This window comes from Aquila chrysaetos, chromosome 24 (assembly GCF_900496995.4).
Source record: "Aquila chrysaetos chrysaetos chromosome 24, bAquChr1.4, whole genome shotgun sequence".
NCBI classification, from domain to species: Eukaryota; Metazoa; Chordata; class Aves; order Accipitriformes; family Accipitridae; genus Aquila; species Aquila chrysaetos.
In genome coordinates this window covers 2,256,000-2,279,371 of record NC_044027.1, presented here as the reverse complement: position 1 = coordinate 2,279,371, position 23,372 = coordinate 2,256,000, and the positions used below count along the sequence as shown (strand labels likewise).

General features: G+C 47.8%; 2 protein-coding genes across 6 annotated transcripts; one reads left to right on the top strand and one right to left on the bottom strand.

Annotated features, from left to right (window-relative positions):
* Positions 1 to 723: 723 nt before the first annotated feature.
* Positions 724 to 5,939, bottom strand: YOD1 (YOD1 deubiquitinase). The gene is made up of 2 exons (XM_030000747.2): positions 5,489 to 5,939; positions 724 to 4,960 (listed from the first exon to the last, which is right to left on the bottom strand). The coding sequence occupies exons 1-2, from the start codon at positions 5,937 to 5,939 to the stop codon at positions 4,254 to 4,256; spliced, it is 1,158 nt and encodes a 385-aa protein (XP_029856607.2). The 3' UTR covers positions 724 to 4,253.
* PFKFB2 (6-phosphofructo-2-kinase/fructose-2,6-biphosphatase 2) lies at positions 5,939 to 22,883 on the top strand. 5 transcript variants are annotated; one of them, XM_030000340.2, is made up of 16 exons: positions 5,939 to 6,047; positions 6,743 to 6,868; positions 6,990 to 7,086; positions 7,466 to 7,532; positions 7,686 to 7,760; positions 7,900 to 7,956; positions 8,444 to 8,568; positions 8,940 to 9,147; positions 9,348 to 9,494; positions 10,081 to 10,185; positions 10,840 to 10,969; positions 11,798 to 11,860; positions 12,336 to 12,409; positions 14,193 to 14,267; positions 16,006 to 16,028; positions 16,720 to 19,066. In XM_030000340.2, the coding sequence occupies exons 1-16, from the start codon at positions 5,972 to 5,974 to the stop codon at positions 16,775 to 16,777; spliced, it is 1,506 nt and encodes a 501-aa protein (XP_029856200.1). In that variant the 5' UTR covers positions 5,939 to 5,971; the 3' UTR covers positions 16,778 to 19,066. The 5 variants fall into 5 exon arrangements, with proteins under 5 accessions (XP_029856200.1, XP_029856199.1, XP_029856201.1 ...); XM_030000339.2 differs by having other exon boundaries at positions 14,193 to 14,384; XM_030000341.2 differs by lacking the exon at positions 14,193 to 14,267.
* The last annotated feature ends 489 nt before the right edge of the window (positions 22,884 to 23,372 follow it).

The window sequence follows — 23,372 nt, the reverse complement described above, 5'->3', positions numbered from 1 at the left end:
TCACGATTGTAGCACTGCTATATTCTAGAACAGGTCTCTAGAAGGAGCAGGATGGGTACAGGAGACACTGTTCCCAAACTGTCACAAGTGGCCTCTGCTGTGACTGTGCACACAGAAAGCTGCAGATTTAAGATACTGATTCTACACCACGTAACAAGACGTTCCTTTTCTCAGTCCTTTCCCCAGCAATTGCTCTTTTTACGTAGACTTATCCAGAACTAAGGAATTAAGTTTGTCCTTCAGAAACTTCAGAATATTACTGATATACTTCCGAGACCGGTCTTTCAGGCAATTGCATCCATGAAGTAGATACGTGTCCTATTGAACCCCACTCTTCCTAAAGTTTGTCTACTTAATGATTTATATATTTAAATGCATAAAAGATTCTGGAGGTATGTAAAACTCTCTTTACAGTTGTTCCACTTGATACCTGACTCTAATTACACAGAGGAAATATTGTACTATTAAAAAAAAAAGTTATTGTTGAACAAGTTGAAAGCAAAGAAGCTTCATCCTGAACAGGTTGCGGGGCCACATCCCTCTCTCGCCATGATTGTCTCTTAGAGTCAAGGTAAAAAGGGAATGAGACAGAAGGGAAAGCAGATGGAAACAGCTCAAAGACCGCATTGCGTAGATGTGAAGACCTAGAAAACACACTGGTGAACAACAGCAGATAGAACACAAACCTGAAATTCAAGAGCTGAGGCACAGACTAAACAAGTATGCATGCATCAGTCACGTTTATTGGTGCATCAACAATTTTTGCAATTCAGGGCACGTGTTTAAGGAAATATGTTATACCAACTGATCTGCACTGATGATACACAAACCAGAATGCTATACCACTGGATTACATGGGTAACTAAGACTTTTAGAAACGTTTGCTAACGCCACTCATTTTACTGCGCTGGGAACACACACTGCCTGCATTGGTGAAAGTTCTTGCTCAACATCTGCTCAACATGTAAACTCAGACAAGCTTTTAAAGTGCTGTTATAACCACGAGATGGTGAATCTCTTCATACAATAGAACATGTTTGTAAAAGGCCACATGATTAGAGTGTGTTAGGCTTTTCTTTAATTAAAGAAGGAATTTAGTGCTGGTAAAACAGCCAGACTGGCACCAGGAAACCAGAATTCTTTATTTAAATGAAGATCCAGAACTGCGCAGATTGGTAAAATAATACCAATAACCCAGTTTTTAGTAAGCACACCTACGAGACAAAAATTTCAGTTTCCAGGTTACTGACCTCTGTGCTGAAGTATTCAGCCAGGAATTTAATATTTATTTTAAATCTGTATGGGGATAAGTGGTGATGGTAAGGACATAAACCTGTGTCTTACAGGCTTTCTGGATTGGTCTGCACAAGTGATGCTACTCCCTGCCAGTACCTGAGCCTACATCCCACGACACCTCTGTTCTAAAATATCTGTAACTAACATCTTGCTGTACAATTAATAACAGTTCAGTGCAAATGTATTAGTGATGTTCAGAAGTTCATCTTACTAGTGCCAGGATGCCATTTTTTGTGATACTTCTGTAATTGTATCAGTAAGGGCAGGCAAATGCTGATAAAAAGATAGTAAAAAACCCCTAACATTTACAAAAGAAAGAGAGTTGTACTTTAAAGGTATCCATATCTTTTACATTTTAAATAATGTAGTTACTTTCTGTTTGGGAGAGTTTAGGAGAATCACATAAGGTTTTCTGACTCCCAGTCCATACCAAGGGTTACTTGTTCTTGAGTTTGTCAGCGTGTAACAGTATCAACTTTTACAAAGATGAATTACAGCAGTTCAGTTGACATTTTTTAACCAAAGAGATTTTATTTTCTAGGCAACGAAAGAAAACGTCCAAGCAGTGATATTGACACATTTTCCTCAAATGGAACTGATTCTCTGTTAGCAGATTTCCAACGCAAACATGATATAGCAAAGCTACACACTCTGGTTTAAATAACCTAATTTTAAAAATACTGCAACTGAGAAATACCAAAAAAATATTTTTACACACCTTCAGAAATCCATCCTGGATACAAAGCTAACATCTATGTGTTGCTCCCCAAAGTCAATGCATTTGCAAACATGGCAGACAATAAATATGTATCTTCCACTTCTGTTTCAAAGACACCCAAAGATAGTCACCTTGTACACCTCTCTGAGGTAGGTATTATGTCCATTTTACAGATGGCAAATGGTGAGGATCAGCTCCTTGTCCAAGGCATCTCACCGTTTCAGTGTGAAAGCTGAGAATACAATTTAGGATTGACAGTCTCTTGGTCTCATTCCTAGACAGTATTTCATCTCAAGTAGTTATAACACAGTGTAATCTTCAAGTTCCTTTGAACTGTCAGGTATTTCTTTAGGTTTATAAGCATCAGCTTCTAGAGGGCTGGTTTTCATGTTGGGGTTTGTTTTTTTTTTTTTTCCTAATGAGAGGCTAAAAGCAAAGTGGGGTTTAACATTGGAAGCTAAGTGGCTTTCTACAGGAAACTCCCACCAGTGCTAATGTGTACTTTAATACTGAATTAAAAAGAAACCTGGTCCATAGTGCTCTTGGTGATTCTATTCTTTATACTTAATTATTCATGCCTCAATTCAACAAAGCACTTATGTAATTATGTTCCTTCCTCAGTAAGACCCTCCTGTATTTCAAGGTCCAACCAGGAGCCTCAGCTGAGAACTTCAGCGAAACGTGCTTTTTATCAAAAATAAGTTTTCACTGCACCAGGAGTTTAGCCAGATGCCCTAACAATGGAGGCCTTTAAAACTAGATCTTAGATTCCACTTGGAAAGTGGGTTTATTTCTGCCTCAGTCCGAAGATGCACGTTCTTGCTCCCCATTTGTAAACGTGCAAGGAAGGTAACTCAGAACAGAGTAACAGAAGAATAGCAGGCTAAGAATATTTTAAAATTCAATAAAACAAATGTGTGTTATAGGCATTTCAAAGAAAAAAAAAAATCCCTTTCAGTAATATGCACCTTTACAGCACCTTTTAAAAGACCTCAAAAGCACTTACTGTTAAGCCTCACAACCCCACTGTGAGGCAAGATATACTAAACCAATTTCAACTTCCCTGATTCTGAATAGTATGAGAAGTAGGGCAGTTTACGCAGCTTATTTTGTTCTGAAAATTAAACTGCACCCTTCATTATCAGAATTAAAGTCTTGCTACCGAGCAGTCATCAGTGACAAATGAAACACATTAAGGCAGAATGCAGATGAAGAAACCTCAAGCCTCCCTTCTGGGTTAGCACTCTGTCCTTCTTAAAAAGGGCAAAACTTTTTATCGGCAAAGAGTGAGAACTATACCTTAAAGTGCTAATTTACAGTATTTGGAGTCTGGTACAGCTTAGTAACACTGTGGCCATGAGATTGGCTATACCCAAGTAAAGTCTGCTTAAATGTGTTTAACAGATGTAAATTAAGTTACTTCCCTAACTGCTCTATTTCCCTCTTGCCAGAATTTCCGATACTATTATGAAGAAGAATTCAAAGTATGTCAAGAAACATGCCTATGTTCTGATGCAGTGTAAACACCAGGGGGTTGATATAGTTATTTTTCAAGCAACTAAAAACTACCTACAGAGGATTAATAAGTTTATTCAACACTTAACCATCTACTTGTTAATTTAAAGAAGGCTATCTTAAAGCTTAGAGGCCATTTCTTTCTCTAAAGCCATGACTTCACATAAACAATACATTCTACTTCTGATGGTAACATAGTATAGGGCAGCTTTGGAGATACTCTTTCCATTAAAAATTGTGCACCAAACGAGCAGTTTCCCTTGCAAGAACTGCTTGTACGTGCAGAGTCTAATTCTTAGTATAAGTAATGCTGATACGTGTGTTTCCCAAACCCTTAGATTAATTTAATTACCCTGAAAACATAATACGGAGATTAATTCAGTAACTTAGAGGCTAGATTTTATGCTAGTGTTGAACGAGCCTGGTTTTTTATGTCCGCTCAGATCACATACACAAAGAGAATATTATTTCAGAAATCAAGTTTTAGCTGCCAGTGTATACCACCTGCCAAAGTACTATAAGTTAGCATGCGAGAAGATACCTATTTCAAATCTGTTGGAAAAGTCACTAACCATAGCAAACCTGTGCATCTTGGCCATCGTTAAGTTAATATGCTTTTCAAGCTTTGTGAACGGAATTTTATGATTACATACAGCTTATCTGGAAATCCAGAATTTTATTCTGGATCGGTGAGGTAGTCGATGTAACCATCCTCATGCAGATGTCACACTTCCCCGAAGTTGGTGTGTCCAGTCTCCTTGGCGTGTTCTCTGGCTTCCACTTGTCCAGTTAGTCCCTTCTGGCACACCATGCACCTCAGCGTAAAGCGATTCACATCGGTAAACTGCCTCTTCCGTCTCGCTTCATCTGCCAACTCCAACGCTTGTGCAAGAACAATATCATCAGTTGTGGAGAAAATGGTCTGGGGAGGAATGTCCGAGTCAGGGATTTTACGCTCAAGTGGGTCGTAATGAATCCCATCATAAATTAAAAGGACCCGCTTAGTGTAACCGGCATCTTCCCCAAAACGGTCGATTCTGACTGTCTGTGTGTCCACCACACAGATTTCGCACTGGTAAAATTTGGATAAAATGGACACTTCGATGGCTCCTCCCCAAGTCTCTTCTCTTCTGATCCAGTCACAATACTCCCTGTTAGTTTTCCCTAGAACTGCCTCACAGTAAGATTCAGGATCACTTGCTACTATCTGGGCTATAAGGCTGCGCATCTCTGGAGCGCAACCCGGGTCATAAACGCCTCCCTCCACCACATAGTACACACTGGTGAAGAGACAGGAGTTATCTGCCGGAACAACCCTCCTCGCAAGCACAGGCACGGCTTCCCTAACCGAGTTAGACATCGTTCTTTTTGCAACTACAGGCGAGTCGGTCTTGGGTTTGGATGTATCCTCTTCAACTATTAGAGTATCGCCTGTCAAACACAGAAGGAGGGAGAGTTGAGACAAACATGCAGATGGGAGTTAAAGATGCTGCTGCTCCTAAAACAGAACAACACGGTTGTGTCATTATTATTCAGGATGGCACTCGTTTGCCCCAGCAGCACGGTATCCTGATGGAAAACACCCTCAGCCAAAACAGCCGGTAGCACCGCGACTCGCCGACCGAGCGTACACGGCGGGCTCCGGCCTACTCGCCTGCCGTGTACCGGCTCCCCGTCCCCGTCCAGCCCCGTGCGTGTTACCTCCGGACCCCCGGCGACGCGGGCAAAACCACCACCGGCGCTACCGGCGAGCAGGAGTCCCTCCCGAGCACGGGCGGTTGACAGCAACCCCCGGGAGGCGGAACCGGCCCGACAGCCGGCTGATGAGGGGCGTGCTGGGCCACAGCCTCTTTTAATTACGGTAATTGCAGCTGGCGGGGCAGCAGAGGCCACAAAGCGCCGGTGCCCGCCCCCCTCATCACCACCGCGCAGACCCAGGGCGCCCGGCCGGCCGCTCACCCGAGTGGATCCCGAGGTCTCCGAGTCGCCGCTCGCCGTCGCTGAGGTCCAGGCTCCGCGGCGGGAAACCGAGAAGGAGACGCTGGGCCGGGACGGGGACGCCGGTAAGGGCGGCCAGGGCTGCCTGCATGTCGCGGAGGCGGGAGTGGGCCGTGAGGCCGGGCAGCGGGTGGGTGCCGCTCCGGGCCTTGCAGCGCAGCCGCAGCATCCTCGGCGGGGCCGCCGCCGCCGCCTCCTCCTCCTCCTCACCGACCGGCCGCCGCTTCCGCTTCCGCCCCGCTTCCTCTCGCGAGACCTCCCGCCGCGCTCCGTCATTGGCCGGGCTGCAGCCAGTCAGAGCGCCGCGGAGGGGAGGGAGGAGACCGGAGCGCGCCGCTGGCGGGCGGCGACGTCGTTTGCATAGCGGAGCGCGCCCGTGACGTAGCGCCGCTCGGCGGCGGTCGATTTGCATGCGATTTGCATGTGGCGCGGCGGCGCGGAGCCATGTCGGCGGTGCCCCGGCACGGCGGCCCCCCGCGGGGCAGGACCGGGGCCCTGCGCGGCGGCGAGAAGAAGTGCTGTGAGTAACCCCGGCCCGGGGAAGGGGAGGGGGGGGGCGAGGGGGAACGCGACTTTCATCTATTTCAGGGGAAAAAAAAAAAAAAAACCACAAAAAACCCCCCCCCACCAAACCCCCCAAAAAACATAAAAAGGGGGATAATGCTGCGCGTGCCGCTTAAAAAAGCGCGCGTCTTCCTTAAAGCGCGTTTCCATCCCGCGCGGGGACGCGCTCTCCGTCCCGGTGCCCTTCCCGCGTGGGTGCCCTGCGCTGCTCACCCCCACGCCTCTCATTTTTTTGACTTGTGGGTGCTGCCATGGCCCGCATCCCCTGCTTTTCCCCCAAACCCGCCTCTCCCCGGGCCTTTCCAGAGCTTGCTGCGGCTGTTTTCTGAGAGAACGTGACCGTTTTGTTAAAAGCATCTTTCTTCTGCCCTTGACAGCTCCCGCCCAGTCGGTAAATAGTGGTAATGCTAAAAGCCCTACTTCGGTCCCATTAGGTGCCCGGGAGACCGGAGAGACGCTCGCAGTGGTTAATTACCTTCAAGGACATGACGGCCAGCCCGTTCTGAGATGCACGGCAGCTGTCTGTCCGTCCGGGAGACAGGGCACCTCTGCATGGGGGATGGCTTTGGGTTGGAACTCGCTTTTTTGCTCCCAGCTGCTCGGCAATGCAGCTGATGCTCCTGGGTTTTGGGGTTTGGGTTTTTTTGGCAGCATGGGCTTCCTACATGACCAACTCCCCGACGCTGATCGTGATGATCGGTCTCCCCGCGCGCGGCAAGACCTACGTGTCCAAGAAGCTCACCCGCTACCTCAACTGGATCGGGGTGCCCACCAAAGGTGCGTGCGGGGGCCGCCGGCTCGCCCCAGTGCGGGGATGGCTCTGCCCTTTGCCGAAAGCGCCGTGAGATCTGTCTGCAGAAAGCCGTCAGTCTCACGCGCTCGTCTTTTGTGTGTGAAGTGTTTAATTTAGGAGTGTATCGCCGGGAAGCAGTGAAGTCTTACAAGTCCTATGACTTCTTCAGGCATGATAACAAAGAAGCCATGGAAATCCGCAAGTAAGTCGGCGTCAGGGGGCTGAACCGATCTGTGGTGGTCTGGTTAGTCTCAGGTCTTGGCAGGCTCTGTGTTTGAGGAGCACAAAATCACGTGTAATGCCTGCGCAGGGATCCTGCCAGAGGGGCTGTGCGTAGGAGTTTTGTCGTTGCCTTTGGGCTGACACAAAGAGCAGGGGCTGCGAACGCCTGGTGGTGAAGCAGGTCAGAGATGCAGATGCCTTGTGATCTCTGCAGAGCCTCCAGGCCTCTTGGAAAGACGCAGGGGTGGGTGCTCCGTGGGCAGAGGGAGAAGGTGTTTAAATGTCTCCCCAGTGGTTCAGAAGCCTTGCCATCTGAACACTTTATGTCAGCTCTGACAATACCCATTTCTCTCCTGCAGACGATGTGCCTTAGTGGCTCTAGAAGACGTGAAGGCTTATCTCTTGGAGGAGTGTGGGCAGATAGCTGTAAGACTTTTCTGAACTAAACATAGTTTTACATCTGGGTAGTTCAAAGCTGCCCAGGGCGTTTGGGGACCTGATTGTAATCTCAAATGATTTGGGGCTGGTTTAAAAGCCTTGGGAAAACTTGCTCATTGCTGCTTACTTGTTTTCTGGTAGGTGTTTGATGCGACCAACACAACTCGAGAAAGACGGGACCTGATCTTAAATTTTGCTAAAGAAAATGCTTTCAAGGTAGTGCTCCTGTATTTAACTTGTAGTTGGAGTTGCTGCACCAAGGGACATTACTGCTCCCTGGGGCAGGAGCTCTCGAGTTTTGATTCAGGGCAGAGTTCTTGGCTCTCTGAAATATACTTCCTTGCTGTCTTCGTAGGTGTTTTTTGTGGAGTCCGTCTGCGATGATCCAGAAGTCATTGCTGCCAATATCCTGGTGCGTGCCGCATTTTCCAGGCTGAGCTGGCAGTACCTACTGTGGGTGCTCGGTGCAAGGTCACCAGCTACGATAGCTTACAGGAATGTCCGCACATGCCTTGCTCTTACGTTTCACCTTGGAACTAAGCAGCTAAGGTTTGGAGGTTTATAAAAGCTAAGGACGCAGTTAGTTATGTGAGAAGGTGGAAATCAAATGAAGCTGAGAAATGTTTGACCTTGAAGCGTGATTCCTTGTCAAGGGAAGGCAGGCAGCGGGTGGCTTGCAGGGACAGCTAACAGCGAGCCAGCTGTGTCTGTCGCAGGGCCAAGCACTACAGTGCCTTCAGAGTCGCCCTTTGTTTCCTCTCCAGGAGCAGGTTTTTCCACAGGGCAGCATTAAACACTGCGTATTTGTTTCAAAGGGGAAGAATAATGTTATTCAGCGTTGCTTTTGTTCCCTGTTGAGTTTGCTTAACTCTCACAAAGCGGCACTGTCTGTTGATCAGGAGGTGAAAGTTTCCAGCCCCGACTACCCGGAGAGAAACAGGGAGAACGTGATGGATGATTTCCTGAAGAGGATAGAGTGCTACAAGGTCACTTACCAGCCTCTCGATCCCGATGCGTACGACAAGTAAGCAAAGCCCTGGGGTGCATTTTGTCCTTGTACACATGAGCTGCTTTGCTTTGTCGCTGCTGTTCTCTGGCTCAGGATGCTGTAACGCGTCTGCTGGAGCCTCTGCTCTCCCAAAGCACGACTGCTTGTGTGAAGGTGATATCCTCGGGTCCCAAGTGATTTGAAAGGATTTTTCTCTAGTGTACGGCAGTGTAACGCAGCTCCTTGTTTAAGCACGGCAGTTCAGTGTCTTTTCTGTCTGCTGGAGCAACCCAGTGGTAGTGCTGATGCCTTTACTAGAGGATGAATAGCTAGATTACACCCGCAGATGCACGTGCTTCATTTTTAAAACCAGTCGTGTGGGTGTTCTTATTTTATGTTGACTCCAGAGATCTTTCCTTCATTAAAGTGATCAATGTGGGACAGCGGTTCCTAGTAAACAGAGTCCAAGATTACATCCAGAGTAAAATCGTCTATTACCTAATGAACATTCATGTCCAGCCGCGTACCATCTACCTTTGCCGACACGGTGAGAGTGAATATAACCTTGTTGGCAAGATTGGTGGGGATTCTGGTCTGTCACCACGCGGGAAGCAGGTATGTGTTTGGCAGCACCCGGCTTGCTGTATTTGTCAAGTGTTGTGTGACCAGGGTCAGAGCCGGGCTCTGCATCCGACTCCTGCGAGGGGCAGCCCCGCAGCTGGATCTTGCCGCGACAGCCACAGCCCTTGAAATGATGCTTTTAACGGCGGCAGCAGCTCCTGCTCCCTCCTAACCTCCCCTGACTTTTTTTCCAGTTCGCTCAGGCGCTGAAGAAGTTCATCGAGGAGCAGGAAATTGTTGAGCTGAAGGTGTGGACGAGCCAGCTGAAAAGGACGATCCAGACGGCCGAGTCCCTGGGGGTCACGTACGAGCAGTGGAAGATTCTCAACGAGATCGATGCTGTGAGTGAAATGCTGATTGAAGCCTTTTGCTTTTCTAGATGGAAAATGATGTTTAAAACCAAATTCATCGTGATAAAATTGACCGTTTCCTGTTCATCTATAACCATGTCCATGTATAATGTACTCCAGCCATCATCATGAGGTTTAGGATGGTTTGGTACAGGGCTGATAATGCCTGGAGCTGCTAGACCTTGCTGCGAACATATCTAGCTGAAGTGGAGAAAGAAAATAACTCTGAACATCCCAGGCATTTGTCACACCATCCTGGGTGGACAAAGGTTACTGCTCCCACTCTAATTCATTCGGGCAAAAGAAATTGCAGGGTTGTTGCTGTGGAAATGAATGCTCATTTTCATCCCTGGTAAACAAGGGGTTTGAAATAACAGCAAAAGCCCACCCTCTCCTAACCACCCTGGACGTGCGGTACACAAATGCTGAGTGTATGGCCGTGTCAGATACGATACCTAAAACTTTCATCACATAAAGGGATTACTGATCTCAGCCACTTGCTTTTTCTTTTCTTCCTGTTGCATCGTTGTACCTCTGTTGAAACAAAGCCTGTTGTAACAAGTTCTTCTTCCCTCAGGGGGTATGTGAAGAAATGACCTATGCAGAAATTGAAGCCAAGTATCCAGATGAGTTTGCATTGAGGGATCAAGAGAAGTATCTTTATCGCTATCCTGGAGGCGAGGTGAGGACCTCTAAGAAATAACAATAAGCTACAGTATATGTAAAATGAATACATATGTGTAGAATTAAAGGACTTAATTTTGACTTTTTCTACCAATGCTTGTGTGAGAAAGTGAAAACATTAGGGTCCCCGGTTCTCTTTTTTTAGAGGAAAGGTTTATTGCTTTCCTTTATTGTGGTGTGCAGATGATGCCTTTCAACCCATTAATTGGGCCACTTGCTGAGTTCCTTGCTGCTCCCCTCAGACACCGAGGGGTTTCTGCATCCTGCTCGTTTGGCTGAGGCCTGAATTGTCACTGTGAAAAAACACTTTGGGAAGAAAATGACTGTGGGTGGAGTATGGAGTCACTTCTGGTTTTACTTCACAATCTTGTTGAAATGTGTAATTTACTATTTTATTTGTTTTTCTTACTGCACTCAGTAGGAGTTACCAGTAATCTGAATACTCCTGTAATCTGAGGGTTGCTGACACTAAATTCCACCTTCTGCTGTTTGCCTTTGGTTTTTTTTTTTCCGTATTTACCAAATCATCCATAACTTCTGCATTTTGATATTTTAACTGATATTTTCCTGAATGTGAAGCTGTGTTAATTGCTACTTCTGCTTAAGCCTCTGTTTACAAAACCCCTTGAAAAATTCCTGTTTTGTTTTTCAGTCCTACCAGGACTTGGTCCAGCGCCTGGAGCCAGTAATTATGGAGCTAGAACGGCAAGGCAACGTCCTCGTTATCTCCCACCAGGCGGTTATGAGGTGCCTGTTGGCTTATTTTCTTGACAAGAGTGCAGGTACAAAAATAAATGCATGATGTTAGGGGCTGGCTTCTCTCGCTGCTTCCTTTACAGAGCTTTTGGGAGGGTGGCTTGTAATTACTGTTTTGATTTTTCATAACGGAAGAGCTGCTTAAAAAAGAAAAAAAGAAAACATTTCTGGAATACTTTAACCATTGCATTTCAGCAGTGCATGGAGCTTGGCAAGAAGCTCTCTTTGTGAGACATGGAGATGCATGTGCTGTTTGTTTTCTGCTCAGCCCTTGTTTCTGGTGCTGTTTCCACCAGTAGCACTTACATAATCTCTAGGGGATTATTTTTTAATGTAAAGAAAAACTTTTCTGATGCATCAGTAGCCTGTGAAGGGTTGGCAATAGTGCTACACTTCTGAGAAATGCTGATCCCTTGCATGGCATACTTGCCTGGAAGCTAGTTCCAGTCTGCTGCAAGCTCCTTTATGAAGCTCCAGTGAGTGGTACTGGAGTTTAATAAGACTTTTAATAAAGTTAATAAAGTTTAAAGTAAAACTCCCGTGGGTCCGTGGCGGCTGTTGCTGCAGTGCTTTCCCACCCGTGTGCTGCTGGAAGGGTTCCCTCTGGCTGGTGGCCCCGTGTGTTGGACATTGTGGGGACAGTCCCGTCCCGCTGCTGCGGGGTTGGGGAGGGCGATTGAGGGCTCCGGGGGGGCTGCGGTACCGCCTGCGTGGGCACAAGGCACTGCTGCGCTTGGCGTCCGATATTTGCTATGTGAAAGGTTCCCACCTGAAGCCTGGGATGGGGGGGCTGGCGTGGGCAGCCCCAGCGCAGCCGTAATGCCCCCCCCCCGTAACGCCTGCCTCTGTCCTAGACGAGCTGCCCTACCTGCGCTGCCCCCTCCACACCATTCTCAAGCTCACGCCCGTTGCATACGGTAAATATTGTCCTTTTTTTTTTTTTTTTTTCCCCCTGGTTTGCATCTGCATGTGAATCTGATGAGCAAGTTTGTGTCCGTGTGTGGCAGCAACTGGGCATGCTGTAAAAGCTGCTGCTAATGTTTTTAATGTATAAAAAGGTTCTGGAGAGTGGGAGGGTTTTGGGGGGAGATGTGTGGGTGCGGGTGTGTTCTCCTGTGGCCTCTCTTTTAAACAGGTGATAATTGTCACAGGTGGGTTTCAGCTTTTGATGGAGAAGGCTGTGTGTGCCTCCAAACTTGGCTTTGGCTCTGGGGTGCAGTCAGTTAAAAATGGCTTTTCTGTATAGACCTGTAGTCCACATAACACAGGCTGTGCTCCTGCAGTGAAGGTGCACTGCTCATTTTCCATGCTGTCTTCAATATTTAAACAAAAAAATTGGTTGTTTATTAAATTACCCTTCCTCATATAAACTTCTCTTTCTTTTTGGTAAAGGTTGTAAGGTGGAGACGATTACCCTGAATGTGGAAGCAGTGAACACCCACCGCGACAAACCCTCCCTGGACTCAGTAAGTCTTGCTGCACAGCCCTGTTTTTTTCCCTTTTCAAAAATAAGTGCCTAAACTGAAACACTCTTAAAGACCTGCTAGAAATGGCCGATGGCTTTCAGTGACCAGAGGGACTTGCTTCAGAAGTAATTCCCAAAAGCAGAATTAATTGTAGGCTAAATTAGTGTGCTTCCCAGGCCAGGAGCAGATATTTTTCAGAGCTATTGTAGGAAGCAGAATGGGCAAATTTAGGACTTAGAATGAGACCTGGAATTTAAAAACTCAGTTTTCAGTTAAGTATTTGTTGTTGATGCTTGTTTGCATTAATTGCGATCATTTTGAAAAGACTTGCCAGAATGTTTGAAGTGAATTTTTTTTTCATTGTCTTGATGAGCTTTCTCTTTGTAAAGCTGCAGACGGGGTAAGGCTGGGCTCTGGGACGGGTTCTTGGTGGCTCTGGGCAGCGCTTGCAGCCCTTGGGGGCCCAGGCTGGCTGCCGTGTGCCGGTGGCTGGGAGGAGTGGAGGTTTTTCCCTTGTAAAACACGCAAGAAATCTGCAGAGACAAGTATTTGGTGCAAGGCAAGACTGTGGTGTTCCTAAACTTTGTATATGTTGGAGCTGAAGGAGAAGGGTCCAATTTACCTCCCTTGCACTGGGAATCTTCTTACAGCAGCACTGGAAACACTTCAGACTTTGACTAGCTTTATTTACAAAGTCCTGTCTCTCCCATTCTTAAATAACTGTTTGGCCATCCACCTTGTTCAGCAAAGCACCTAAATACGTGCGAAATCTGTGGAAGTTGCTGCTATTTGAGGTGCTCGCTTATGCAAACGCTGTTTTGCAGAGGGACTGATCTGTTGCGGAATGCTGCGTAGCAGTTGTGTGTAATTAGCTCCCCCAATTAAAGGGAACAAACCGACTCTCAGCTGTGCTAGTTCGCAGGATATCTAAGTGCATCACATTTTAAGTTCTTTTGGTACATTTAGGCTTTTAGTTGCCTCTTGTTGTTGTGTTTCGTAAAGAGCTATTGGCTGATTGCCTGGGATATGGTTATATTTTTTTTGTCCCAGCATAAAGGAGTCCCCTATGCTGAGGGACCATAAACAAGGGGTGGAGAAACTAGGAACCTCCTTCTGTGACTGGAGGGTTTGCAGAGCTAAATCCAGTGGACTGCAAAATGCTAAACTGAGGATATTCAGCAAGACTTCTGTGGCTGGTCCCATGCTGGTGGTTCCCAGTCGGGTATTTATTGCTTTGCAACTTCTGTGCGATGCCTGTGTTGAAATCGTTGCTGCCTGCTTGAAGTCGGAGGCCGTTTCTGGTTTTCTTTGCTTTACTTGGGCAACATGACTGCTTTGGGGGAGAAGAAACACAAAGCAGGGAAAGTTTTCTATTTGATTATTTTTACCCCCCCCCCCAATTGATTGCAGGGAGGAAAAAAAAAAAAAGAAAATAAAAAATTAAAAAAAACAATAAAAAGCAAACACAAACAAACAAAGCCACCTAAGCAAAAAAGTCCCAAAGGGAAATAAAACTGCTAAAAAAGCAGCCTTTTCAGTGGACTCTGAGCCAGATTAGCTGACACAGGAGGTCGTTTCCCACCACTAGTGCTCAGCCGGGGAAGGCACGGAGCGGTCGTGCCAGCGCAGACCGATGCGGGGTTCACTGAGCCGCGGCCCCAGCTGCTGGGAGCTTTGGGGTGCCTGCGGGTGGGGATGCCGGCGGTGTGTGCTGGTGCGTGATGTGGTTTTAAACTGTGATTCCCCTTTTCATTCCTTGCGATACCCCTCCGTCTGGGATCAGAACAACCTTCCCGCCAGCCAAACCCCCGTAAGGATGAGAAGAAACGGCTTTACGCCGCGGGCCAGCGCGGACACGGTAAAGCGCCCGCGACATTACAGCGTTGGGAGCAAACCTCTCGACCTGCTGGGGGCTTTCCCGTCCCTGGAAGCTCGAGATGGGGCCGACCAGCCGCAGCTGCAAGTCGGTGTCCAGGTGGTACCTGTCCTACGCTCCCCCTCCCCACCATCACACCATCGCCCGCGGCTGTCGCTGGTCCTCTCTGAAACACAGACCCTTCCCAGGGTCTTGAACACCATCTCTTTTCCCGCATGAAAATCATTCTGGATTAGACTCCTGTTTAAAAAAAAAACCAAACAAAACCAAAAAAACCTAACACATGCCCCCCCCCAACCCCCCAAAACTAACAAAACCAACAAAAAAACCCCAAACCCTACAAAAACCAAAAACATACCCCACACCTGCCCCCCAAAACCAAAAGTTGCCCCATTTAAACTAGAATTGTGGTGCCAGAGGCTTTCAAAGTCAGGCTCCGTGCAGGTGAGTTTCCATCAGTGCAATAGGGTTTTGGCAGGGTGGTTAATTCTGGGTATTACCTTGATTTCTGGCAAAAACTTGATTGGAAAGAGTTATTAATACCCTCTTTGTCCTAATTTGATACTGCAGCCAAGTGTTGCTTTAGCCCCAGAGCAACTTGGTAGGAAATCTTTGTGCCCGTGATTTTCTTGGTGCCCGTTTCCCCGCAGATCCTGATGTCAGCAACTTGTTGAACAGAGTTTGGGCTCTTTGGGTGCCCAAATTCAAGCAGCCTGGATTTTGGTGTTTGGCATTTCTTCTGGCTTAAAAGCACGTAGGGTCTCATCAGTGTTGGATGTGAAGCCCCGTTTGTTTCTTTGCTCATTTAAAATCGCTTCTCTGCTAAATTAGGAGTTTTTCTGTGCCTGGGAGAGCACAGGCAGAGCAGGCTGCATGCTACTGCTGCCTGGCAGAGGAGGCAGAGGTCGGTGGGGGGCTTTGAGGAGGTCTTGGCTGGGCCCCTTGTGCAGAGACAGCCATTGTTACCAAAGCTGTTTAAAAATAAAATAATCTTGGATACTTTAGAGTTTAATGTTTTCCAAGCCATTCAGTGAGCCCAGCTTCTCGTTCTCCTCTTCCCTGTTAGCAGAGTAAGTGGCCAGAGAGTAAAAGAAGGGGTGATGCTGCGCAGGTGAGCATTGCTGGGATTTTCATACTCAGTGAAGAGCCTGAGGCTTAGGCATCCCCAAAATCCCAGAGCTCTGGCGGGAACTGAACCAGACAGGGCTTTGCATTGGGCTGGGTTTGGCCCACAGCAGTTCTGGATGAAGAATCTCAGCTGGAGAGGACCCTGACTACCTGAGGTCTTAATTTGTGGGTGTCTCCAGCTGTGCAGCCCCAGGACAGGGGTCCCTACCCCGACCGCTCCCCGTTTGCAGTTGTACCCTTTGTAATCGTTATGTCGAAGCGCTGACAGCTCCGGGATGAGGGAGCATTTAGTAAATGCTGGGTTCTGGGGCCGTGTGAGCAGTAGGGAACCGTGCTGTCCTGGGACCTCTTGCCTGAATGGAGCCCTTGAGACGAGCAGCAGTGGAGGAGGCGGCTGGGTGCTGCAGCACACGATGCCCACGCCTTGTATCAGCTCCTGCTGGGATACAAGCCTGCCCTGAGCTCCCTAACGTGAAATCTTTGGGGTCGCTTCACTTCTTTCCCAGTTTGCTTTGCTGTTTTTACTATTATTTTTAAATCTCCTTTAAAATGCACTATGAGCTATCCTGTGCTGTTTCTTTTTCCTTTGCAGCCTCAAGGGGGAAATGCTTGCCTGTGAGTACCACTGAGAGCAGCTTGTATGTACTCTGTTTTGGTTTAGTAAGTAGGACTTCTCTTGATTAACGCTGCATGGAAACTACTTTGGGGAAAGACAAACGCTCCTTGGGGAGCAGAAGGAAGTCTTTTGCTGTATAATAACCTGTCATTAAGGGGGACCTCAGTCAGGGAGGAATATGTTACCAGGCTGAGCCCACTGATCCAGGGGCTGCAGCTGGACTTACTGGTGCATTGTGCTTGTGCTGGCTGCCTGCAAAAGTGCATTTCACCCCGAGCTTGCTCCATCCCTGGACCAGTACGTGGGATGGCTCCGCACTGGCACTGCTGGGCTGAGCTGCATAGCTTGTACTGAGCAGTGCTGGGTTCCACGTACGTCTCCTCTCTGCCTGGGACGAGGTGCGGTGACGTTACTGATGGCAGAGGTTTTGCAGGGGTCATTGGATCGTAGCCTGGACAGGAGCGGTGCTGCTCAGCCCCAGCTCCCAGTGACTCGAGGGAGCTGGGTGGGTTTAGCGTGTGCTTGGAGAGCAGCTGGGTGGGCAAACCTTTCTGTGTGGGTGGCAGTTGTCACCTAGTCCTCACCATCACGTTCCCCTTGGAGGCATCTTTGAATGGGGGCAAAGAGAGCAGGACTGTCTTTCTCCCACTCTAAGGAGAGAATATGTCCTTGTCTGTCCCCCCTCTCCAGGGAGCCAGCAGCCAGCGTCACCCGTGAGACCTTGCCTTCCCTCTCGGCCTCGGAGTAAGGGGCTCGGATGAGACGTTGGCTGCCGCCCCGCGCAGAAAGGCCAGAGATGCCCTCGCTTCGCCGTGCTCCCGCCGGCCCCAAGGCCTGTCCCCGAGCCCCTGCTCCGCTGGTGGCTGCGGCAGACCCCGCTGCAACCCCTCGCTTGGCTTATCGGGTGTTTCGCCTCATGTGGTACACGCGACGCTGGTGCTTTTTGTCTTGTAAAAGTTTTTTGGTGGTTGCTTTTTTTGTTTGTTTGTTTGTTTGTTTTTTGTTTTTGTTTGTTTGTTTGGTTTTTGGTTGTTTTTTTTTTTTTGCAATTTAGGTGCTCTGCCTGGGGGCTCGGCTGTATTGCACAGCAGGTCCCTGCACGGGGCTGCGGGACGGCTCTCGGCAGCGCGTGGCTCCTGCAGTGCCCGTGCCGCATCCTCCGCGCGCTCCACCCCACCTTTGGGAGCGTGGTGGTCTTCTCCCAGTGGGAGCAGCAGGCTGTGCCGGGGAGCACCCGAGGGTGGTGGTCCCTAAGGGTGGGCTCGGAGGATTCAGGTCGCTGCGTGTGGGCTGCCGGGGTCGTCGCTGACCTGCTCTTGCTCTCAGCTCCCTCCTTGCCTCTGCCCTGGGGCTCTGGGCAAATCTTCTCGCTGCAAATCCTCTCGCTCCTGGTGCTCTGGCGTCAAAGGGAGAGCTGGGTTTAACGCAACGAAAGTAAGGTGGTAGCTGGTTCAGTTTCCAGATGTCGGGTGTTAAGAGAGGGTTCAGGTTTGGGTGGTCCCCGCAGGGATGGGGCGCAGGTCTCGCCGCTGTGGGATGCTTCCTCATCTCTTCCAGGCGAGGAAGGCGCAGCTCCTACCTCTGCCCAGGTAGCCTTCCTCCAGGCCTGAGGAACTCCTGCTTGAAAGTATTTGGCCATTTGGATGTGCGTTTTTTTTACTTTAATTGCGCTTTGTCCTTGAGTGAAGCTCTTCCAATGGTTTTCTCAATGCGACTGCTCTGTCTTTCTCCGTCACCAGTATTTACACACGTGTCATGGGACACAGGGGTATGGGATTGATCCTGAAGTAACATGCCTCAGTCTCCTATTCTCTAGTTTGTGGTAGCATTTTTAATAATGCTGCAAAGTTCTCTTACCAACTGTCCTGCCAAAGCTGCGGAAGCGCACAAAGCATCGAGCTCAGATATTGCTGTAGAAAATCTCCCACGTCAGGATGGCCGACTTGGGAATGGTTCAGCCCCTAGCAATGCAAGAAGGGCGCGTTTCTCCTAAAGCTGCCTGTCTCCCTGGGTTTCAGAGGCCTTAATGTTGAAGATGAGGGGAAAAGGAGAAAGAACCTGAGCTGGGGGAGCTTGTGATAAATTTGATAAGTCATTGTTCCTATACTGAGCGATATTACTTTAGAATCAAATCAGAGGAAAATTATCCATAGGCTAAAAAACAAAGCCTTGCCCCTTTGGATTTGCCTTTACTCTGAGCCAAAAGGAGCTGTGTGTTTAGAAAATGAATGTATATGCCAGCTTTGCAAAATTACTTTTCTAATGCTGCACTTCAAGTATTTCGTTTTCCCCTATGTTTAAACAAATAACACAGACTTCCTGGGAGGGTTTGCAGATAAATGAAGGTAACTTGGTCCAACTTCCTTGATTCCAGTACAAACCTTCTTCTGTCTTAGTGCTGGTGTTTTGCTTGAGAAAGTAGCATGTGAGCAGCTATTATGGATTACCTCTGTCTGATGATGGTCACTTTTTAAGTGTTAGTGTCAGGAGAACTGTTTAGATATTTATTTATTTATTGCAAATAGAAAATATGTAGGGTCCGGATTTCCTGACTGTTGGATTTTAAGTGTTGATGCCTACTGTTAATTGTCAGCAAACTGGCTCCATAGCTGTGCCATTTTTTTATTGCAAAACGGTGCTGGTTAGGTAACAAGACAAATTGCACATACCAATTTACATATCGGTTTGCAGTCTCAAAGTGCTGCAGCCAAGCAGAAGCGGGCACCGGGCATTGCACAACTGGAGCCTTTCCAAGCATTTTCTGTGCTCTGAGAAATTGCATGAACAGCAGCTGTAGGAAGTCCTGGCTGTCAGATTTTAACTTGTGTGATCGTGCATTTGTAAATATATAATTCACTTGTACTGACCTGAGTGTGTTCCTGTTGTCTGCTGGACCCTCGGTGAGGCAGTGGAAGGAATTTTATCAAAACTATAAGTATTGTGGTTAATATGCAAAATGGTTACTGTAATGTTTCTTACGTTTGTCCTGGAAGTGTACTTTCCTATGGAGAAGATAAATAAAAGTGACTAACCCTCAGTAACCAGTCTGCTTCGTTATTGCCTGCTGACCTATGAGGTACTCCAGTAAAGCTGAGCTTGCACGGTCTCAGGCTGAGGCTGGGAAACCCTTTGTCCGGAGCTTTGCAAGAGGTTAAAGGATGATGCAAAGCGTGAAGCAGCTCATTATTTGCTCGGGTAGAAGTAAATAAATAAATCCTCAGATGGTTACCATCACGTAGAACAATTATGTGGAGCTGGTTGGATCCAGCTGCTGCAAAGCATCTGTCTGTCCGTCCCTGGCACTGAGCTGAGCTCTGCTGTCCCCTGCTTTACCATCTCCTGACTTACCCTTGGTATAACTTGTACCGTTTATCTCTTATTTGTAGACGATGGCCAGTTTAACGGTGTAGAGGTTTGTGCTTTCATCTTGGATTCGTCTGGGATTTCCGTGGCTGGGAAGAGCCCTGCGGATGGGACGCGAGCATCCCCGGAGCACAGTGAGCTGTGCGCCACTTCGGCCAGTACTTTCCTCTGAAATGTGTGTTTTAGAGTCTGTCTGTGTCTTTTCTTTCTGAATGCTGAAACGTCTGCCAATGAGATTGGAGAAAATTTATTACGGAGACTTTTCAATCTGCTTTTAATATGTCTGAGCTAATGTATCCCTGGGCTTTCTGAGGTGTTAAAATAGTATTCCGCATCTTCCCGGTTAGATGACAAAATTAACTGCAGTATATGTGAGGACAAAATGGTCATATCCATACTCGCTGAAGCAGCTTTTCTTTGGAAGATGTGTTACTGGACCAAATCCTCAATTATTTTTTTTTAACTGTTACCATTTCCAAGTTCAAACGCAGTTATTGTGGTGTTTAACCATTGAAAGTGCTCCAGGTATCATTTGAGTTTGTTTTCATGACCGCTGATTTGAGTCCCATGACCTGAGCCTGTTCCTTTGCTTTGGGAAGGCTTTTTTATACAAGGTGTAACACAAGGCACTCATCAAGTCAGCAAATCCTGCGGGACGTCTCCTGTGAGGGGCAGAAGGGAATAAAAGCTCCTGTCGCTCTCTGGAAACAGCACAGCTACCAGTGCTGTCAAATCTGAACTCAAGTCCTGCTCTAGCTTTGCACCCTGATCTAAGCATCATCCTCTCACTCATTTTTCCTGGGCTTTGTGGATGCTTTTATCTATTAGAACAGAAAATTGGAGCATCGCTTTGCTTGGTGTCTGGGAACAGTGGGGCTGTGTGTGCAGAGTTCGCAAGAAGCACATGATTTTTACCCGTCGTCTTTTTAACATACCAAATTTTAGGCCCACAACAAGTTTTTTAAACTTGCCTACGAATAAGCTGTGAATGTTACTGATGTATAATGCTGCCTTTAATAAGTTTAAGCTGCTTCAGCATTTAGTGCATAGACTGTGAGACTCCCCTGCGGCGCAGCTCGTGTGATGGCTCTGTGTTTCTTAAGTCCCCACCGAAACCCCAAATTTACAGTGTTCTCCCACGAGTCTTGACTTGTGTTTTGCCAAACTCCATTTTACCCCACTCCTCCTGTTCTTGCACTAAGGGCAAAATCCTCAGGTTGGGCCAAGAAAAGAGCATTTAGGTACGAAGCAGGAGGCTGTTCTGAACCTGCTGTTTCTGGTGACTCCAGGACTTATATGAGCAACTTCTGGGACCCAGGTTGCTTATTTTAAATGTATAAATAAATGTTGGTCGTACCCACAGTAGGGATCTGTGCTTGAGAAACATCAGTGCCCTGGCTGCAGATGAACTCAGCAGCCCTGAAGCCCTGAAGGGGTTTACCTGGGGATTTTGAGCTCAAACCTAGTTGTTTTAAACACTCCCAGAGCTTTAATTTGATAAAGCTGAGATGGAGAGGTCAATGGCAGAGGCCAAGGCTCTAATCCTAAGCCTTTTAGGATTTACGCGGAGCAGAAGCGTGTGTTGATTTAAAGCAATTGCGCCATGGAGGGAGGAAATTCAGTGGGTGAGAAACTGAGTTTTATTAGTTTTGTTCCTCGGGCTGTTCCCACTGGGGCACAGGTTTGCTGCAGCCTTCTGCAAGAGCAGCGCTGTCTGTTCTTTGGTTTTAAATGTTACAGTGCTTAGAAATAAGCCAGAAAAAAAAAGGAGAAAAAATGTTGAAGGAAGAGATTTATAGCCTGTTGCGTGGTAATACTTGCTGTCACCCTCTAGTAATGCTCTAAACGCACAAACCTGCACTGCATCGGGCTGGCTGCTCCTATGGAGAAACCTCCCGCTCTGCGGGGAAAAAGGAGTAGAAATGTACTGTGGGATGTTTACACACAATATGCTGTAATAACTTGCTAAGGAGTTAATTATATTTGTATCATTGAGTAGTTAATGGTTGTAAGGAGACAAAATATGTATTTTTACCTGCCAGGTTTCATGAATGTAGCTGCTAATATGTTGGCGGTCGAAACTTTTTTAATCACTGCTAAATATCAGGTCTGCAGTTTTGGATCACTGACTGTGGGTCCCTTATTCCTGTCGAGTAGGTCCTTGCTTTGGCCGTGGTCTGCTGGGTCGTGGGATGGAACCCCTCAGGCGTCTCTGCAGACGGCAGCATTTGTGCCTCGGTGCTTTAATTAAAGCCTAACTACAGCCTTTTCCTCCTGCGTTTTAACTTTCAAAAGGCGTAAATACGTGTGTCTAGGGCAGAGCAGCAGCAGATTTGCGATCATCATCGTTGTCATGCGGGTAAATCACACCTGACATGGTGTGTCGCGGGGTCCTGCCGAGCCCCGAGCTCTCGGGGCGGCCGGGCTGGGGCGATGCCAGTGAGCCCCCGCGTCTCCCCAGCCCTGTAACGGGCTGGCGGGTCCCCGTGCCAGGTATTTCCTTGAAATCACCTGATTGCTTTGGCACCGTACGTGCAAATACCCCAGAATAAACAATGATTGCACAATGTACCTGAACTGAGGATTAGCAGTGGCTTGTGCTGTCAGTCGTACCGGAGCTGGTGTCTCGGGCTGGGTGGGCAGAGGTGGTGAATTTGGAGGTGTGGAAGTGGGCTTGGTGCCTTCGTGAGCATTGCACCACGAGTGGGCTTTTTTTTTTCTGTATTTCCCTGACTTTCTGTCCATTTCTATCAGCAGAGGCGGATCAGGTGGTGGCTGCCGTTACTTTCAGTGAGCGGTGGCAGGGCCACCCGTGGGACCTGCGTCGCTGTCCCCTGAGCAGGGGTGTCCTCCTGTCCCAGGGGCTGGCTGGCCTGTCAGCGTTATGGGTCGTAGAGAAAAACGATGACTCGGGCAAAACCTGTTCCATCTCTGCTGGCAGCGATGGGGAAAATTGGAAAGCGAGGGGAAAAGGCTTAAAACCGGGCTGGGTAGCTTGAGTTTGTGTACGCTGGCTGTGACGTTAGAGCTGCCACCTCTCTGTAAGGCGTCCCCTTCCCGGCAGCTCGGCGGTGGGTGACGGGAAAGCCCAGCCCAGCCGCCTCCGGGCCGAGGAGCAGCCTTGGGAGAAGCATCGCTGCCAGTGCTTCCAGGAACCGCCTGCCCCAGGGATATGTCCCAAACTCTCACCCGTGCTCCTCCAAAGGGTACTGGGCGAGCGCTGCTGGTGCCACCTCCGCCTCTCCCGCTGCTCCTCTGTCTCTCTGAACACCGTTTGCAAACTGCATCTCTGTATTCAGTGTTTACCGAGATGGATGTTACGTGTCTGCTTGCAATTTTGCCATGTTACTGCTTTCTAATTTTTTTGTAGGTTTAGAAAAAAAAAAAAAATGCAATATATGTAAACTTGTGCTGTATGTTGCGCACTCCGTGCACTTGAGCATAAATATCCCATCAGCATTTATTTACAATAAAGGTATTTTAAAAAAATATATAGATCTAGTTTCCTCTGTTTATTTTCCATTATTGTTTGCTATAACTATCTATTGTGTGCTGGTTTTGTGAGATAATAGTGAATTCAGGGAGTCTCTGGAAAGTGTTTGGAGGAAGAGGGTCTGCAGGGGAGGGCAGGCATCCCTGGGCTTTGGGAGTTGGGTTGCAAATGGTGACTCCTGCACCCCAGAGCTACTGCTGCTGTTCCTCTTCCTTCATCAGTTTTAAGGGTGTTTTTATTGGAGCTGTTGGAATTCAGATTCTCAAGTTTTCAATGGAGCTGTCAGGGTAGGAACACTCTTTTTAAAGCATATCTCTTTCTAGGAGGGAAAAAAAAAAAAAAAGTCAAAAGGAGCAACTGGTGTGACTCTAACTGGTGAGTTTCAGCATCTGCAGTTGGAAACCAGCTGGTCCCGAAGGGACTCACCAGCCACAGCCTGAAAAGAAGTGACCTTGGATGTGGTCAAGGAAAACCCCCTTTATCCCAT

Coding starts and splice junctions, on each gene's coding strand:
- YOD1 (XM_030000747.2), bottom strand. CDS start 5,939: ATGCAAATCGACCGCCGCCGAGCGGCGCTACGTCACGGGCGCGCTCCG. Junction 4,961..5,488: donor AGACCTCGGGATCCACTCGG/GTGAGCGGCCGG, acceptor TGTGTTTGACAG/GCGATACTCTAATAGTTGAA.
- PFKFB2 (XM_030000338.2), top strand. CDS start 5,972: ATGTCGGCGGTGCCCCGGCACGGCGGCCCCCCGCGGGGCAGGACCGGG. Junction 8,569..8,939: donor GATCCCGATGCGTACGACAA/GTAAGCAAAGCC, acceptor TGTTGACTCCAG/AGATCTTTCCTTCATTAAAG. Junction 12,410..14,192: donor ACAAACCCTCCCTGGACTCA/GTAAGTCTTGCT, acceptor GTCTGGGATCAG/AACAACCTTCCCGCCAGCCA.